The sequence below is a fragment of the Anas acuta genome, chromosome 26, assembly GCF_963932015.1.
Source record: "Anas acuta chromosome 26, bAnaAcu1.1, whole genome shotgun sequence".
NCBI classification, from domain to species: domain Eukaryota; kingdom Metazoa; phylum Chordata; class Aves; order Anseriformes; family Anatidae; genus Anas; species Anas acuta.
This window is the reverse complement of record NC_089004.1, coordinates 4,830,052-4,847,258: the sequence shown is the minus strand read 5'-3', so window position 1 is coordinate 4,847,258 and position 17,207 is coordinate 4,830,052. Positions and strand designations below refer to the sequence as shown.

The 17,207-nt window shown below is 59.8% G+C and overlaps 3 protein-coding genes across 3 annotated transcripts in view; 2 read left to right on the top strand and 1 right to left on the bottom strand.

The window, feature by feature from the left end:
* Positions 1–11: 11 nt before the first annotated feature.
* BORCS8 (BLOC-1 related complex subunit 8) lies at positions 12–7,690 on the top strand. Its single transcript, XM_068661481.1, has 5 exons — positions 12–130; positions 1,370–1,482; positions 5,579–5,643; positions 6,043–6,150; positions 7,149–7,690. The coding sequence occupies exons 1-5, from the start codon at positions 94–96 to the stop codon at positions 7,189–7,191; spliced, it is 366 nt and encodes a 121-aa protein (XP_068517582.1). The 5' UTR covers positions 12–93; the 3' UTR covers positions 7,192–7,690.
* On the bottom strand, positions 6,373–13,838 carry LOC137844834 (transmembrane protein 221-like). Its single transcript, XM_068661471.1, has 3 exons — positions 12,772–13,838; positions 9,483–9,568; positions 6,373–9,175 (listed from the first exon to the last, which is right to left on the bottom strand). Exons 1-3 carry the CDS (start codon positions 13,680–13,682, stop codon positions 8,658–8,660), a joined length of 1,515 nt encoding a protein of 504 aa, XP_068517572.1. The 5' UTR covers positions 13,683–13,838; the 3' UTR covers positions 6,373–8,657.
* A 2,780-nt stretch (positions 13,839–16,618) lies between these two features.
* Positions 16,619–17,207, top strand: part of MEF2B (myocyte enhancer factor 2B) — a 47,302-nt gene continuing 46,713 nt past the window's right edge. The window contains exon 1 of the mRNA XM_068661566.1: positions 16,619–16,814. The gene's annotated coding sequence lies outside the window, so the exon portion shown is untranslated. The remainder of the gene's footprint in view (positions 16,815–17,207) is intronic.

Sequence of the window (17,207 nt, the reverse complement as noted above, 5' to 3'; positions counted from 1 at the left end):
GGGGAGCGAGGCGGAACGCTTGTGCCCGGGGCTCGGTGCCCGGCCGGGGCGGGGAGCGGCGGCACCGGCGGAAGAGGAAGCGGCGGGGCCGGCATGGAGGAGCCCGAGATGCAGCTGAAGGTGAAGAAAGGTCGGAGCGGCCCCGGCAGCGCTGGTGGAGGGGGGGAGGTACCCGCTATCGCCCAGTCGCGACAGGCTGGGTTGCGATAGGGAGCCGCGGCGGCCGCGCGGGTCGCGATATGGCCCCGCAGCGGCCGCGCGGGTCGCGATAGGGCCCCGTAGCGACAGCATCTGTCGCGATAGGGCCCTGCGGGGCGGGAGAGAGGAGGGAAGAGCAGCCCGCGACCCGTTTCGTTGTTTTGTTGGTCGTCACGGGGCCGTGACGGGGCAGGGCGGGGCGTGTCGCGGGAGGGCAGGGCGCGACATGTCGCGACAGGGCAGGGCGGGCAACTCAGGGGCTGGCGATGGGTCGCGGTCGCCTTCAGAAGGCTTTTTCTTCTCGTACAGAAGAAAAGCCCTGAGCCGGGGGGGACGGGGCCGGTAAAGCAGACAGCGGGGCAGAGGAGTCGGCATAAATAAAATTAAAATAAAATAAAATAAAATAAAATAAAATAAAATAAAATAAAATAAAATAAAATAAAATAAAATAAAATAAAATGTTCAAAGCGAGGTAATGTCCCGTGAGGAGCTGTCAGCCTGTGGAAGTGGCACCCCAAAGGGGTTTCTATGTGAGCGCAGGTGGGACGGGGTCAGGGGGGGATTTGGGGGGCTGGGGGCAGCACCGGCCCTTCCTGACCCCCCCCGGCCACTGTGGGGGAGCTTTTGGGGTGTTGGGTGGGTGTGTGGAGGGGGAAGGAGAAGGACCCCAAAGTGGAGGCGGCTGAGGTGCAGGAGAGCTCGAGGGCTGGGACCAGGCTGAGACTCAGAGCCCCCAGCCCTCGAGGTGGCCAAGCCAGCAGCCCCCCGCTGCCCCCCGCTGCCTCGTGGCCACCTCAAATTGCTCAAAAACTGCGGCCCTGTCCTCAAAACCAGGACAAACCCCTGCTGGCGCTGAGCTGCTGGGGCTGGCGATGTCCCACCCGGTGCTCCTTGCTGTGGAAGCGAGCTGCCTGTCGTGGTGTTGCCTTCACACCCTTGTTAACAGGCTGGCGATCCGAAATATTTGGGTTTTTGCTCTGATTTCTTTTCCTTTCCCCTGGCATCACCTTGTTCCAGAGCAGCCCCCGCAGGGCGCTGAGCAGCTGGGGTGTGGGAGGCTGCAGCGGGTGCTCCCTGAGCCCCCCCAGCCCCCCCAAGGGAGCCCCTCGAACCCCGCTTTCCTCCCCCCTGCTCCCTGCTTTCAGTAATTCCGCCGCTTCTCTCGTTGCAGTTACGGACAAGTTCACGGAGAGCATGTACGTCCTGGCCAACGAGCCCTCCGTGGCGCTTTATCGCCTCCAGGAGCACGTCAGGAGATCGCTTCCAGAGCTCGCTCAGCACAAGGTGAGTCGGGCTTCGCTTCGGCCTCCGAACCTAAGACACAGCCAAATTCGGGCTCTTTTCCTGAGCTGGAAATTTGTCCCCATCTTGGAACGATGGGGAAGGAGGAAGGGAATCAGCCCTGGGGGCACAAACATTATCTGAGAAGGGTTGAGGTGCTGTGGGACCCCGCTCAGCCCAAACTGGAGGGGCTGAGGAGGATTTGCACGTTCATCTGGTGAAACTTTCCAGGCCAACCTCATCCCAAAGCTCCCAGCACCGGAGACAAAGTGCGGAGACAAAGAAAAATGAGCAGAAAAAATGAGCAGCCTGTCTTGTACGGGGAGGGGGGAGGAGGCAGGCGTTAAATCTTATTACCCCTGGCTACACTGCAAGATTTTTATTTCCGACATAAAATCAGGAGGAGGGCAGGAGGAGGGAAGGGGGAGTGGGAAGAAACAAGTGCGAGGAGCCCACACGAGGCAAGGCAGGATAATGAATCGCATCTCACAGCTGTGTTCCTACTTCCCTCCAGAGCACGGAGCGGAGACACTTTAATGCCAGCCTTGTTGTCCTTCTCCCTCTTCTGCCAGTCATGATTCATTAGGAGTGATGTCTCATGAATAGATTACTGCTTCATGTCTATGCTAATGCACTGTCAGGCCCCATTTTTCACCTTTGCTTTACAGCCCTAGTTTCCAAATTAACCTGGATTGTGACACTTTATTATTCAATTATTTATTAGCATTTTCTATACGTGCCTGCGTGCGGCCCTGGGTACGCAGAGCTGTGTGTGCACCTATAGCACACGCCGATGCGATCGCATCACGGGCTTCTAATATTATTCCTGCGCCGTCACTCGCTCTCATTTAATCAAGTTTCGGGGAAGGTGGCCGGAACAAAAGGAAATTGAGCAAATTGTATGAGGAGTCATGCAGAGGGAAGAGATCAGTTTCCATCACAGCACGGTTTGTCACGGGGACGGGGGCGAGGGGCCACGCAGCAGCACAAATGGAAGCGACAGCCGAGAGGCCGTGCCGGACACGGGGCGTGTTGGCAGACAGCGGGGTTTGTGCTGGGCAGGATCTCTGCCAGCCTTTGATGCTCGCAGTTTCCCTGCTAGACGGGCTCATCGGTTCTCAGCCATCTCAGAGAGTTCTTTTTAGCCCAATTTGCTGCTGTTTTCCACCTTCTTCCTGTGCCAGCAGCAGTGTGACTGCAGCCAGCACAACCGTTACGCGCCTTTTGCCTTTTCTACCTTCATTTTCAGCCTCCCAGCATCTCCTGCCCTGGGTGCTGGCTCCTGCAGTGACGGTGCAGGTCAGGGCAAAGCTTCTGAGCCCTTTTTTTGGCTCCTGCCTTTGTGTTTACTCGTGCATCCACGTGGCGAGGGCTGGAAGAAAATGCTAAGAAGGGTAAGGAGGTGATTTGGTGCAGCTGGAACAACGGGACGCAGAGCTGCTGGTGGTGACACCTCCTCCAGCCTCACCCGCTCCCATATTCATTTTTCAAAGGCTGCAGCGTCGTGGTTGGGAGCTTGCTGTCCTCCCTGTGGTCAGATCCCCTCTTTTTTTTGATCCCTCTCTCGTTTTATCCCAGTTCCAGGCGCTGCAGTTTGCAGCAAACAGGCTGTGCCTGTCAAACCCCTCAGCCCAGGCGGCCAAACCCTTGCAGAGAGGGACGTGCTCGGTGCTTTGACAGGGCTGTTGGCACAGAGGAGTGTTCAATTTGGTGGGGGGGGGATATTTTGGGGCCGTCGGCTCTGCAGCAAGGCACTGGAACAGGAGGGTGTCAGCGGGGCTGCGCGCCGTGAAGGCGCTGTCAGGTTTTATCTACCTCAGAGCAAAGGCGTTAGAGCAGGGTGGTTTTCATTCCTCGGAACGGAAAAGAAGAAAGAGGAGCGGTCTGCGCGGATCCGTTCTTGTGTAATTTATTCCCCAGGTGTAAGTAATGGGTGAAGGGAGCGGGATTTATTGGTGCTTCCCAGCTCTCCTTCAGCCTTGCGGCAGAGTTCTCCTGAAACCCAGCCTTTAAAACTCCCAGGGGATTAAATCTAGGAAAAACCAGGAGGGAGGGAGCTGGGAGAAAAAAGTTTAGGCAAGGAGAAGGTCACCCCCACGCCTTTCCAACAAGCAACTTTCTTTGATTTGATTAGAAATAATCTTAATGCCTCCCTCACCATCTGAAAGTCTCCAGGCAGATTTAGCACCTCGCTGATAAGAGGGAGAGCGATGCGAGGCCCTGGCTGCCTCCACGTGCCGTGGCTGAGCTGCTAAGCCCTGCTCCACGCCAAGCAGCCCGTCTGGATTTCCCCTGGTCTTTGGAGAACGTAGATCTCCTCGTTAATTTGCTGCCAGGCAGCAGGGATCTGTCGTTAAGTGCTGTTGGATGTTAATAGCTGGCTTTAGCTCTTAAACTGCATCCGAGGGCACAGCCTGGGAATTTCAAGAAAGAACACGAAGGAAAGATTAAGAAGCCGGGAGCTCGAGGGAGAGGCTTTTTGTTCCTAATTAAGGGCATCACATTCCCGGGAAGTGGTGGGGATGCTGGGAACGGGCGTCAGTGGCTCTGGTACTGGGAAATGATTAAAATCTGCTGGTGCTCAGAAGTGGCAGGAGCACGGAAAAGCGGCTGTTGGAGCAGACGGCATCATCCCCACTTGCTCGTAGGAGCTCTGCAGCCGCCGTCTCGGCCTTTCCAGTTTTGCCCCGGTGCCCTCGCCCTGTGCTGGGCTTTGCAGGCTGAGGGTCAGCGCTTCAAATTGTCCAGAAAAGGTGGAAGAAATGGGGCTGGGAATTTGTTCCCTGGGGTCTCCTGCCCTTCGCGGGGCAGAACCTTTCACGAGGGCGGCCAGAGCGCTGCTCTGGTGGCACAAGCGGCTGAGCCAGCGGGATGTCAGGCTCTAAACGGTTGTTAAAGATCGTCTGGCACCTCTCGGAGTGAACAGGCTGAGGAGCTGCAGGAGATATCCGTGTCTTCTGCAGCTGCCTCTGCTCTCAAACCCTGCTCTCAGCCACAGATACGGTCGTGCAAAACATGATCGGACTGCGGAGCAAGCACGGTCTCTGCAGGACGGCTTCTGGGGTTGTGAGTCCCGGGCTGACGTACCCTCTCCTGCGGAGAACTGCCTAGAGCACTGCATGTGGAGGCTTGTTTCTTTTGTGCTTGAGAGCTCTGTGGTCAAGCGTCCCGATGTAGGACAGGCTTTGAACAGCAGAAGTGATTTTGGACGCGCTCCAAGCTCCTACCCGACCTCCTTCAGGCACAAAAAGGGGCCCTTGGATTTCCTCTGCCTTGTAACTAGACCCAGCAGAATAGACTTGAGAATTAGCTCCCATGAGAACATATTTTCAAGAGTGCCCGAGCTACTTAAGGACTTTGGAAATAGTTACCTATTGAGCTACACCTCTGAATCGAGCTGCGCTTTCATTGTAATTTGTGTATTCGCTTGGTTTTCCCTTTCCTTGGAGCTCCAGCGTGCAGTTACGTGCCACGCCAGAGCTGCGTGTAGTCCCTGGACTCGTGTGGAGTCCCCGGGGCTTCTTCCAGGCTCATAAAAAGAAGGGCACGGTGCTGAGTGCTGCTTGGGATCGGACAGCAGAGTTTCAGACAGCAGAACAGGGGGGCTTGTGGCTGTGAAAACGGTTCTGAGTTGCAGGTCTGATGAAACGAGAGCTTTCGGTGCTGCAGAATAAACAATTTTATCTGGGTTTGCACGGGGGATTGGGGAGGGAGCTGGCTTAGCTCAGAGCCTGGACCAGGCCCACCAGGAGGTCTGATTTCGCTGGCACTTCCAGGCAGTCCTGTGCGCTCGGGCAGCTGCTCACAGCCTGCCTCACCGTGCCTCTTCGCTGCCTCGCGGGCACATCCGAAAACAAGGGGAATTTGGCCGGAGCATCTGAAAGGTTGGCCCGAAGCAGTAGCCCTTCCAGAAACCCACACAATAAATGGCTCTTTTACATGCTGGGGCTCGGCACCCGGAGCCAGGCGTCGCAGGCTGTCGGGCAGGAGCTGGGATCCAAGCTCAGCTTCTAGTGAAAAGCAGCCAAAAACCTCGGTAGGGCAGGGCTGGCAGAGCTCCCCCCGTGCGTGCCCAACGCTGCCTGCTCTTCTCTTGCAGTCCGACATGCAGAGCTGGGAGGAGCAAAGCCAAGGAGCCATCTACACGGTGGAGTACGCCTGCAGGTAGGTGCAGAGCTCTCCGAAAAAGAGGGGCTGGGCTCAGCAGCACGGCTTTGGGGCTGGAAACGAAGCAACCTGCGCTTCGCTGGCACCTTCCTGCTGTGAGCCGGGAAGGAGCGGTTGGGGTGGGAGGCTCAGGGTGCAGGCAGAGCTCTCCGAACCTCGGGGGCTTCGCTTTGATGAGGTGCCCGCTCATCCCAAATCGTGTGTGCATGGCAGAGCTGCCAGATCTCCTGCAGGAGATCCACCCACAGCCGATTTAGTGGCTGAAGCTGCAGAGCGCTGCCTAAAGCTGAGGTTTCTTCCTCCCGGTCCTCTCTGCCAAAGCAGGGGGCTCTAAAACCACGCCGCAGGGGGAAATATTAACCAGCCCTCCTCCCTCCACCCCTTCTCTGCTTTCAGTGCCATAAAGAACATGACGGACAGCAGCGTGTACTTCAAGAGCATCGACAGCCTGCTCAAGCACGCCATCGCCATGAAGGATCAGCTGAACGCTGCTCAGGGCCGCAGGTAGCGAGGGGGCTTGGCACCGACCTGCCCGTGTATCTGGGCACCCGTTCTGGCTCCCAGAGGCTCTGGAGATGTAAAACAGCCCAGTACAAACACGCCAAGCGGTTATCTCAGTAATGTGATTCCAGGCTGTTATTTATAAGAGCGTGCTGCTTGCCTTCCAGTGATTTTTTTTCTGGCTTTGTTTGCCATGGGAAGCAAATAATCTTGTTTACAAAAGGGTAACTGGAAAATAATTTATTTCCTTATTTAAAAAGGGATGTTTGGTTCCGTAATACATTAAATATTTGTTGTGTTAAAGGCATTTGGAGTGGTGCTACTGAGATGGAGTAGGTGAGAGGCTGCCTTTGGTACCCTGTCATCCATGTGGCTTTTTTTGAGGAGAGTCCCTCAGAGATTAGCGGTGCTGACAGATGTGGCAGAAAGATTATGCATTTTTGTGTGCCTGCAGCTGAACTACAGCTACGAAAACATCTTCCAGCAGATTGTCTGAGCCCAGTGTATTTGTCTCTCCTGAGAACTGTGTTGGTGTTGGCGTCTGACTGCTTAGGAGTGAGAAGACTCCCAAATGCCCCTGCCCACCACGGACAGTTCTAAATGCCCATCCTGGATAAAACCCCCCCAGCAGACAAAGCACCTCTGTCTCTGCAGAACGACTCCGCTTTAGACATTTCTGGTACAGGGTCTGTGTTTTCCCAGTTGCCCGTTGCAGCGGGGTCACACCGTGCAGCCCTAACAGAGCATTTTTAGAGTTGTTTCTTGTTTGTTTGTTTGTTTTTGCGGTGGTGTGGCTGTGACGATTGCTGTCTTGACACCCGTGGGGGCTGCTGTGTGCTGCTCCGTAGCCTGCGCAGCACGCTGAAAGGTGTGCTTGTCTTAGCAGCTCTCCCTCTCCGAGCAGTGAGGCTTTATTTTAGGGCTCCCCTGGTTCTTCACATTCCCATGGCTGCTGACGTCCTGCCTGCCTGCTGGACATGACTGTCTCTTTCTTTTTACAGCACCGCTGGCCCACAAGCCAAGAATCCTCCAGCTAGTTCCTGATTTCAGACAAGACTGGCTGTCCTCTGCCTTCTTCTCCAGCCCAGCTCCGTGCTCACCGACCACGTGGAGGACTAAGAACCCTTCCGCTCAGTCTGTGAAGCTGCCCACAGGTCCGCCTGCCTCGCTGTTCCCAGGAACGAGGTGCTGCACCTGAGCAGGCAAAAAAACTCCTGGGGTCAGGACTGCCTTTGTGGGGCAGCCTCTTCCCACACTGTTCTGCAAAAAGGGAAACGGGGTGGTTCTGCATTTGTCCTTTCCAGTTCTTTCTGATGGCAGACTGCTACGAGGCATTTTTCTCTCTACCTCTTGGCCACAGAAGTATCTCAGCAAAAACTAGGTCTTGCTTTCAGTATTTCGTAGGTGGCTGTGGAAAGACTTAATGTAGGCACACTTCAGCTTTGTTCGGGAGGCATTCTGCAGGGAGAGTTTCTCGTGTGTGTGCCAGGAAGTGCTGAATTTGGTCTTAGTGAGAACAATAATAAAAAGGCAAAACAAATAAGTTCTGTCTCAAACCTTCCCCTCTTGCTCGCTCAGGCTGGGGGGTCTTGGAGCCTGCTGGCTCTGCTTGTTTCACAGGGCATGGAGCAAAACAAAGACATGTAGAGTTGGAGCCTTTCAAGTGAAAAAGAAACTGTCCTGCTCTTCAAACAAAATTGGACTTTCTTCATCCCTTGTCGAGCACTGTTAATCTCCCTTGGAACCAGCAGTTGTGTTCTGCTGAAGAATTTCCCAGAGATGCGGGGATCAAAGCAGTGCCAGGCTCAGTTTCCAAAGAAATGCTCTGCATGGTGCTCAGGGCGCCAGGTGCCTTTCAGGACAGTAACACGGAAGGTGAGGGGATCTGTTTGGATCAGTGGCTTCCTTTCACTCCCTGAAATACTCTGCTGACTGCTGGCTGATGAAGATTTGGGGAAGAACCCAGTGTGCTGCTGCTCTGGGCCTGTGCAGGGCCAGAGCTGTGGGCAGCGAGCTGTGTCGAGGTGCTGGTGCCCGAGCAGGAGGTCTCTCTGCCACCTCAAACCCTCTCTCTGCAACCTTCAGACTCCTCTGGTTCCATCTCACTTGTTGCTCCTCCATCGCCTCGCCTGGTTTCTTAAACCTGGCTGCAGGGAAGCCCTCGGGTTGGCGGCGTGAGCTCTTGGTGTAGTGCCGGCTTCTGGGGATGGAGGAGGGAGGAGGAAAATGGGAGAGGGAAGGGAGAGAGGTAGAGGCAGCCAAAAAAAGCTGGGATCTGCTGGGGAAGGAGGGCAGGTCTGCTCGTGGACTAGGTCCCCTCGCTCCTCACGCATCTTCAAGGGACTGGGAGCTGTCTGCAGGAGGGCAGAGGGTGGAAAATCAGCCACCCCCGGGTCTGAGGAGGCTCCTTGCCACAGGGGTCGAGACAGGACCTACGTTAAGCTCTAAACAGAGATGCAAACCCTGCAGCCTCCACGTGATGAGACGGGGCGAAGAAGCCCCTCTTCCACTCACACCAGCGTCGAGTCCTTGCCCGAGGCCCCAGGTTTGCGGGCCAGCACGTTCCTCATCTCGCGGGTGACACCGTTCCAGGGCTTGCCCTGTGCCTGCAGCAGGGCTGACTCCGCCGACAGCGTCCTGTGCGTGCGGGGCAGGTTGTAGCTCTCCTGCTCGGAGCGAGCCCCGGGGCTCCCCGACGAGGTGAGGTTGCTGCTGCCCGGGGATCCCAGCTGGGATTTGCGCTCCAGGAAAGGGGGGAAGGAAAACTCCCGGTGGATTTCGGGCCGGGGCCGGGACGCGGCGACGTTTTTGTTGTTGAGGTCGCCGGTGGGAGGGTCGCTGTGCTGGGCAGAGTCGTTTTCATACAGGGTGGGAGAGACCTCGGGGTGGCTGCGGCGGGAGAGCTGGGAAGCACGCACCAGGGCGTGCGTCACCGTGACCAGCAGGACGATGATGCCGGAGGAGAGGATGCAGGCGCTGGCAATCCCGGCCTCGAGTTCGAAGAGCAGCAGCATGTAGATGGCAAGAGCTGGAAGGGAGAGTGCAGCAAAGCGGAACGAAGCGTGAGGACTCGAGGGATGCATCTGAGCTGCGAAAGGTCAGGGCAGAAGCGCCCCGGGAGGGCTGGGCACTGGGAACAGAGAGATCTCACTACGGGAATGAGCTGGCCGTGACGTTTGCAAAGCAAACCCGATGCTGGAGTGGAAACTCAGCAGCTCACGAGCACTCAGCGACCGGCACTGAAGGCACGGGCTGGGCTGAAGCTGCACGAGCCCTGCTGGGATAATTTCCCCCCACGCCGGGCTGTGCTGTGCTGGTGGGAAACGAGCACTTGCCTGTTAGGTAGACCGAGACCCCACAGCAGAACAAACCGATGGCGGCGTGGCGAACTGTCCGGCTGTCCAGAAGGAACCAGTCTGCCCTGCAAAAAGAGGTGAGAAAAACGCTTTGCTGGTCTCAGCACAGGAAAAGCGCTGATGCCGAGGCCCCTGCTGAGAAACTGAAACGCTGGTTTTGCATAGAGAAGGGGTTCAGGGGCAGGTCATGAGCCCGAGGAGCTCTGCGGAATTGGGGTTTCCCCCAGGCAGCCAGGCTGCGTTGTTCCCGCTCTGGAACAGAAGGTGGTGAGATGAGGTGAATTTTCAAACTTTCCCTGCCTGGTTCTAGCTGTGCTTCGGAAAGCAGGTGGGACAGATTCATATGGCTCAGGGCTTTTTGCAGGTGATTTGTCCTTGTTCAGCAAACCCTGAAGAGCAAGCAGGGAACAGAAGCGAGGCAGCGAGCTCGTTCCCCCCTGAAAGAAACGAGAGAAAAGCAAAGTGGCGCTGCACTGAATGAAGCAAGGCCAGGTTTCTCTCTTCAACCTTGGGATTGGCTTTCTTTGCTCAGCTCAGATTGCAAGCCTTTTGTCCGGAGCGGGCTCGGTATTTGAATTGTGCCTAAAACACATGAAAAGACCAGCTCCTTTCCAGCAGGGTCTTTGTTCCATGCGCAGCACCGACCCCTGCGCCTGCTGCGCTGCGGCCGAGGCCACGCGCTCTCCGTGGGCACGGTCTCGGGGCCAGCCCCAGCCCACCACCAGCTCGTCCTGCTGCTCGAGCTGGCAGTGCCAAACCTTGGTCCTGCCTCTCTGGGCCCTGGAAGTCACCAGGGGACTCTTCTGCTACTGAGGAGGATGAGGGCACGGCGTAGCATGGCTGGGGCGCAGGCTGGAGGCGACGTGGAGCCTCAGACCCAAAAATGCTCCCAGAGATGTGGCAGGATCACGATGCAGGATGGCCACAAAGAGCCCCCCGAACCATCTGGCCGTGCCAAGGGTGCACAGGGCACCGCTGCTCCTGCTGGCACCTCCAAAACTCCCAGGAGCTGGTTGGAAACCCACCCTGGCATGGAAACATCGGCTCACCGGGCAGCAGCACGACGGTCCTGGCAGGCTCAGCCCTCGTGATGCTCCTCCACCACCCCGTGGGACGAACAAAGCAGCCCAGGGACGCCGTGCCCTGTCCCCAGCTCCCCCCCCAAGAGTGTCCCAACCCCGTCCCCTCCTCCCAGCCTTGCTGTCCCCACCGAGCGTTGCCCGTCGCAGCCAGGAGCCGTTAATAGAGCCTGGACCCGCTCCTCGCTGCCCGGCGGGGAAGAGCAGCCGCTTTGTTTTATTAATTACCTGAGTCGGGGGGGGGGTTGGATTAGCGGGGAGGAGAAGGACTTTGTTTGGAGCTGGCTCGGGCCATTGAGCGCGGCGCTGAGAAGCGGAGCGGTAATTCAGTGTGACAGCCCCAACGTGGGAAAGGGCCCCGGGACGTGAGCGGGTCCCCTAATGAAACCGGCGGCCGGAGGGACCGGGGCAGCTCGGCCACGAGGGGATGGCACCAAACGGCGTCCAGCATCGTGGGGGAGAGGGGCTGCGTCCCTCCACTGCCTCCTGCCCCAGGCTGTGGGCACAGCTTGCAAACAGCCACCCCAAAGTCCCAAGAACCGTCCCTTCTCTTCCCAAAGTTGAGCACAACGCTCAGCTCACAGCTGGGGAAACTGAGGCACAGCCAGCCCAAGCCATCTTCTCAATGCCAGGCAGTTGGGTGCAGATCCAAGGCTCCTGCCCTGCCCTTTGCAGGCTCCAACCTGCCCGAGCCTCGCGCGGCCAGCAGCAGAGCCAAAAGCAGGCCTTACTTTGCAGGGAGGAGAGCACAGAAGCATCATTTAAAGCCAAATTATTTGGGGACAGCTCTCCTGCTCGGGGAGACGCATCAGCAGGCTCCACGGCTGTGCGTGAGGGTTGCTCTGACCTGAAGCCCTTGACCAAGCTGTCCCGCGGCCGGCACGCTCCCTCCCTGTGCTGTGAGCTGGCATTTGGCTGCCTGATTAGTGCCTGTCCTGCCTCGTGCTCAGGGCTCCCCAAAAAAAAAGAACGGCGCCACTTCCACAAAGAGCATTTTCCAGCCCCAAATCCATACCGAACCTCGGACAAATTCACAGCCCATGGGGAATTTTCTGCTCGGAGTTTTCCAGCAGGAGCTGAGCTCCCACAGAGAGCGAGGTTTCCTCCAGGAGCTCTGTTTTGCAGAAATATTTTGCTCTCCCTCGCTAATGAGGACACGTCAGCGTCGCTTGCAAGGCGCCGAGCGGAGACGTTGCTCACTTGCTGGGGCCGTCGTGCACGGCGTAAGGCTCACAAGTTGTGTCTGCTCAGGGGCAGAGCTGTTGAGCCTAAATTCTGCTGTCCTCTAGCAGAATTTTGGTTTGCCCAAGCCAGAGCGGTCCCAAAATGATCCTGCAGAGACCATCGCATGAGGGACCCCCACGCACAGACCAGTTTCCACCCAGACACATTTAACTGCTGTCATTTGGGAGCTGATTTCTTCTCTGCACCCAGAGCAGAGCTGGTGCCAGGCTGGACCCTTTGGGGGGGGCCACCACCAAAACCCAGCTTGTGCCCGAGGAAGGTGGAATTGCTTTGGAGAGAGTTTTATGAGTGTAAACCTGCTGGTAATGATTAAGTCAACACGTGGCTTCTGGTTAATGAACCTGGGCCTGCGGTCGTTTGGGTGCTGTGCCAGCAGTGCCCCAAAGAGCCCGGCTCTGCCCCTGCACAGGCACAAATTTGGGGCACCCCCTGTGCTCCCCCGAATACAGACCCCAGCACAAGGGCTGGGCTCACACCGGGGAAAATAAATCAGGTGCCGTGGCGCAGCCAGGTGGATGAGTGGCTGCAAACTTGCCCCTTGACAATAATACAGCCACTCAGCACAGCTCCATGCTGAATTTGAGGGCCGTATTTCCATCCCCCGGGTTTATCAGCCAGATGCAACCCCACTTCCCGGGCTGGCACAGCATCGATGGAAGAACTTTGTGATTTCGAAGTGCTCAGCGTGTGCCAGCAGCGCCGACCGCTCCCCAAAACCACCGCCGTCAAAGTCCCCACAGCCACTGCCCACCCCCCAGGGACATTCAATAATGGGGGACCCAAGACCCCTCCGAGCCTCCCCAGCACACCCAGGACTCCGGAACACCCGGCTGCCCCCCAAAATCCCCCCGATGCCCAAATCCCCGGCTCCCATCCCCAATCCCTGGTGCCCGTCCCCAGTCCCCGGTGCCCATCCCCAACCCCGGTACCCCCCCTGCTCTCACCGGTCGGTCCCGGCCTGCCCCCGGCACAGCTCGGTGCTGAAGTAGCCGTGGAGGAGGCAGAGCAGGAGGCAGCTCACGTTGAGCACCAGGCAGAGCGCGGCCAGCACGGCCGACACCGGCAGCAGCGCGGCGGCCGCCGCCTCCGGTAGCGCCCCTCGACCGGGACCGGGACCGGGACCGGGGCCGGGGCCGGGTCCCGGCCGCCCCGCCGGCAGCTGGAAGATGAGGCTGGAAGCCAGCAGGGCCATGGCAGCGGACAGCGTGCCGAAGAGCAGGAGAACCGTCAGGGCACGCTGCGGGTAGGAGGAGGGCATGGTGGCACCGGCACCGGGAACCGGGGCGCACCGGGGGCGCACCGGGAGCGCACCGGGAACCGGGGGACACCCAGAACCGGAGGGCTCCGGGACGGCAGAGCCGCTCCGTGCCCGGGGAGCTCCGTGCACCCCCGCTACTCCCGCAGCCACACCGGCACCGAGCCCCGGGACAGAGCTGCGGCCCCTCCAGGCGTGCGCCCTCCCTCCGTGCGCCTCTGCCCGGCCGGGGCGGGTCGGGGCGGGCCGGTCCTGCCCCCCAAGGCCGGCCCCTCGCCAAGGGGGGTGCACAGCCGGGCCGCCCCCCACCGGCCGGGACCCCCGGCTCCGCCCGCATCCACCCCCGGAGCCCTCTAAGGGGGCAGGAAAAGGGAGGGGGCTCTGGGGACAGATGGACGGGAGGGTGCTGGGGGGGGGACCCCACCGGCACCCCTCTGCTCCCCCCCGCAGCCCCCTCGCTTCTCCCATTCCCACACCCCTGGGAAAATCCTGGGGGGAAGGGGATGCTGCCAGGGCCTGATCCTGCCCCCCCAAAACGTGCTTCGGGTCTCCACCTGCAGGGGAGGCCTCCTCGCCAGGGAGGGGGCACCCCAAATACATTCCTGCGAGGCTGAGAAAGGGCCGGCGAAGCGCTGCCCTGCCGTCAGCACAAGTTTCCCGTGCCTTATAAATATCCTGGGAAGCAGAAGCACATCGTCCCCTGGGAACGGCTGGGAATTGCCCTCTGCTGTGCTCTCCCTCGGGGGGCTCGCGCTGAGCGCCCCCACAGCCCCATTTTGCGTGCCCCCTGCCGGGAAGGTTACCCGTTATTTTGGGAAAATTCACTCTGCAGGTCCCTTCTTATCCTGGGAAGACGCTGTGCTTCGGGAAGCCCTGCCTCAGTTTCCCCACTCGAGCCCTCAGCCCTCAAAGCCCCGATTTCCCGCACGTATGGGACAAGGGGGACATTGGGGTCGTGCCTTTCCGTGCACGTCCCGGGCACCCTGCCAGGGCCAGGTGGATGGGGACAGGGACCAGGTATGACCCAGGCTCATCCAGCCTGGTGGCCTGGCTGTGGGATCTGGGCAGGCGACCTTTCCGTCACGGCTGCGCGTCTCGCGTGGGTGGTTCCCGCTGGCACCCTCTGCTCCAGCCAGAGCCGCACGGGACACGGGGCTATTTTGGACTCGGGTGTTGTTGGCCTTGGCAGGCAGCACGGCTTTGGCTCCCTGCTCATTTCCAGCCCCGCTCACATTTTTGGCTGTGCAGGATGTTGGTCCCCAGCCCCGTGTCGCTGGCGCTCGGCCCAGGGTCCCCAAACCAGTGCCTGGTGCCGGTGTCTCCGTCCCCTCGCCGTGGCCGGGAGAGCAACGGGGCTCAGCTGCACCCCATGGGCTGCTCGGTTTGGGGTTCAGCCTGGGGCACCCAGCAGCTCAGGCTCCCCAAAACCCCAGGACTTTGGGGCAGGAAGGGCCTCAAGAGGGAGCTCAAAGCTTTCGAACCTCCAGCATGGAGCCTGCAGGGAGCAGCCAGGCAGAGCCTGGGCACCCCCTGATCTGGGGGGGCTCTGGGCAGCCCCGCACCCAAAAAGGGGGGTTGGCTGCTGCGGATGGAAGCACTCTGGGCCAAGCTGAACCCCAAGGAACCCCAAAACAAGGGCAATGGACAGGGAGGTCCCATGGTCTGGGTGGACAAGAGGCCACCCTGCGTGTCCCCAAAACCCCCCCAAGGCAGGAGGGGACACCTGGACACGTGGCGGGCAAAATGCTGCTCTGCCGATTCCCTCGTACTTCTGCTCCCCCTCCCTCCTCCTCCTCCTCTTCAGGATCAATTAAGATTATGAGCAGGGCTAATTAACAGTCTGCTAATTGCACTCTGAAGCCCTCTGTAAATCATGAGCTTTAAAAGCAGCTCTGAGCAAGAAGTCACGTCCTTTCTGCCTGCAAAAACTGTGCAGGAACCCGGATCCAGCCAGCCCCCAGCCCCTCTGCCCAGGGATGGGGACCAGACCCCCGGTGTGAACGGGGTATAACGACGTGTGTGTGCGTCCTGGGGCTGTCCTGGGAGCAGATTTCCAGCGAACCCTTGCAAACCCCTTCCCACTGCTGCCCTGGAAGCTCCGCTCACGTGGCGAGAGCTGGGGAGTTGCATCAGTTCCCCCTCGCTGCTGTAAACACTCCCCGTGGGATGAGCAGCTCCAGGGCAGCCCTTGGCGTCCTCACCCCGGTGACAAGCGGTGACCTCTCCGGAGCTCATCTGGGGGCCTGGACACAGAGCCAGGATCCATCGGTGTCCCCCCAAGGCCAAGCTGGCCACGGGTTTGTCACCAGGCGGCGGAGCAGCAGCTCGCTTCGCTCTGCAGAGTGCACACCGGGTCGCTCTGCACCGGTTTCGAGCTGCAGGATCCACCAACACGTGCATCCTCCTCACCCTGCTTGAGGTACCCCGGCGCTCAGCGGGTTCCTGCCGCGTGCCCCTGCTGGGGACGGTGCCAGGAAATCACAGCTGGTTTGTCCCAGGTGTCACCGGGTCCTGCCCCTGCTCGGCGTGCGGGATTTGCAGCGCTTGCACCTTGCAGGCGCTGGGTTGCTTTTTATTTTTATTTTATTTTATTTTTTTAATTTTTTTTCAAAGCAGGTCCCCGGCTGCTTGTGGGGTGCGTGTTGAGGTTTCGCTCAGCGTCCCCGGCACTTCCTCGCAGCCTCCCTCGTGTTATGTCACTGCGGTTCACCGGCCCCCGCTTTGGTTTCCAGGACCACTCGCTGCAGGGTGGGGATGGCCGAGCTGAGCAAATGCAGCAGCGGCCACGGCTGGCGTCTGTCCCGGCTGGTGTCTGTCTGTCCCAGCCGGTGTCTGTCCCGCCTCTCCAGGGGGCCAGGGACAAGCCCCTCGCAGGGCAAAACATTTCATTTATAAACATAAAAAATAAAAAAAAAGGAGCGAGTGCATTAACTGTTTCGTTTCTGAGCAGGTGAGGGTTTTTTTTCTCCATGGTTTTGCTGAGCCCCCTGCGACCCTGGGGAATGGGGTTCGGGCACCCCCAGCCCCACAGGGGATGGATGTGCGGGGAGCTGGTGATGCCGGGGGGTCCTGGGGATCTGGTGTGGGCCAAACCCAGAACCTGGCCCTAAACCCATCCCCAGGAAGCCTCCGCTCAGCCTAAACCTGTTCCCCTGCAGTGCGGGCACAGTCACCCCCTAAATCTCATGCCAGCCCCAAATCCCCATCAGCCCCACATCTCCCCCCATCCCCAAATCCCTACCAGCCCCACAGCCTCCTCCATAACACCCCCCAAACCTTCCCCCAGATCTCCCCCAGACCCCAAATCCCCTCCATCCCCCCCCCACAACACCCCCTTTATGCCACCCCAGCACCCCAAACCCCCCCTGGTGCCTGCCCGCAGCCCCCCCCCCAAACCCCAACCCTTAGCGCGCGTCCCGCCCCTTTCCTATTTGGGGAGGGCGGGATTATGCAAATCACCTCCCCATATCCTCCAATGGGAAGGGAGCCCGGCTGCTCTATGCAAATTTTTCACGCGGAGGGGGCGGGGTTATGCAAATGCAACCGCGCGGCTGGGGCAAGCGGCGGGCAGCGCGCGGCTCCCGGGACTCGCCCCGGCACCGGACCGGCACCGGCACCGGCACCGGACGGCGGCGGCGGGGCCGCACCGGGGCCGGGCCGGCTCCGTTGCAGCGCCGGGACCCCGCTGCCGTGCCGGTGGGGACTTACCGAGGAGCAGCAGCCGGTGGCCAGGTGCGTGGCCCGGGTGGGGAGGGGGGGTCCCGTGCGTCCCGGGACGCGGACAGCCCCCGACCCCCGGTGGGGAAGCCGGTACCGGGTGGCACCGGGGTAGAGGGCACTGCGGGGTGCCGGGCTGGGTGTGTGGGGGGGTGACAGCCGTGTGCCACCAGCCCCGTGCCCGTTCTCCACCCCCGGGTGGTGGCAGCCCCGCGGTGGGAGCCCCGTCGGGGCGCACGGGTTGGGGGAGCGGGGCCGGTGCCGGCTGGCCGGGGGGTGCCGGTGCGGCCGGGCCGGCGCCCTGCGGGCTGCCCTGGGCACGGCGGAGCCCTGGCCCCCGCCCCGCCGTCTAGGGATGGAGCGCTATAAAAAGCCTGCGGTTTGCGCTGCGCTCGGGGCGGTTATTTT

Excerpts from the sequence above, each read along its gene's own strand:
- BORCS8 (XM_068661481.1), top strand. The coding sequence starts at position 94 with ATGGAGGAGCCCGAGATGCAGCTGAAGGTGAAGAAAG. Across the intron at positions 1,483-5,578 it reads CAGAGCTCGCTCAGCACAAG|TCCGACATGCAGAGCTGGGA; the intron begins GTGAGTCGGGCT and ends CTTCTCTTGCAG. Across the intron at positions 5,644-6,042 it reads ACGGTGGAGTACGCCTGCAG|TGCCATAAAGAACATGACGG; the intron begins GTAGGTGCAGAG and ends CTCTGCTTTCAG.
- LOC137844834 (XM_068661471.1), bottom strand. The coding sequence starts at position 13,682 with ATGTATTTGGGGTGCCCCCTCCCTGGCGAGGAGGCCTCCCCTGCAGGT. Across the intron at positions 9,569-12,771 it reads GGGCAGGCCGGGACCGACCG|GGCAGACTGGTTCCTTCTGG; the intron begins GTGAGAGCAGGG and ends CTCTTTTTGCAG. Across the intron at positions 9,176-9,482 it reads GGTCTCGGTCTACCTAACAG|CTCTTGCCATCTACATGCTG; the intron begins GCAAGTGCTCGT and ends TCTCCCTTCCAG.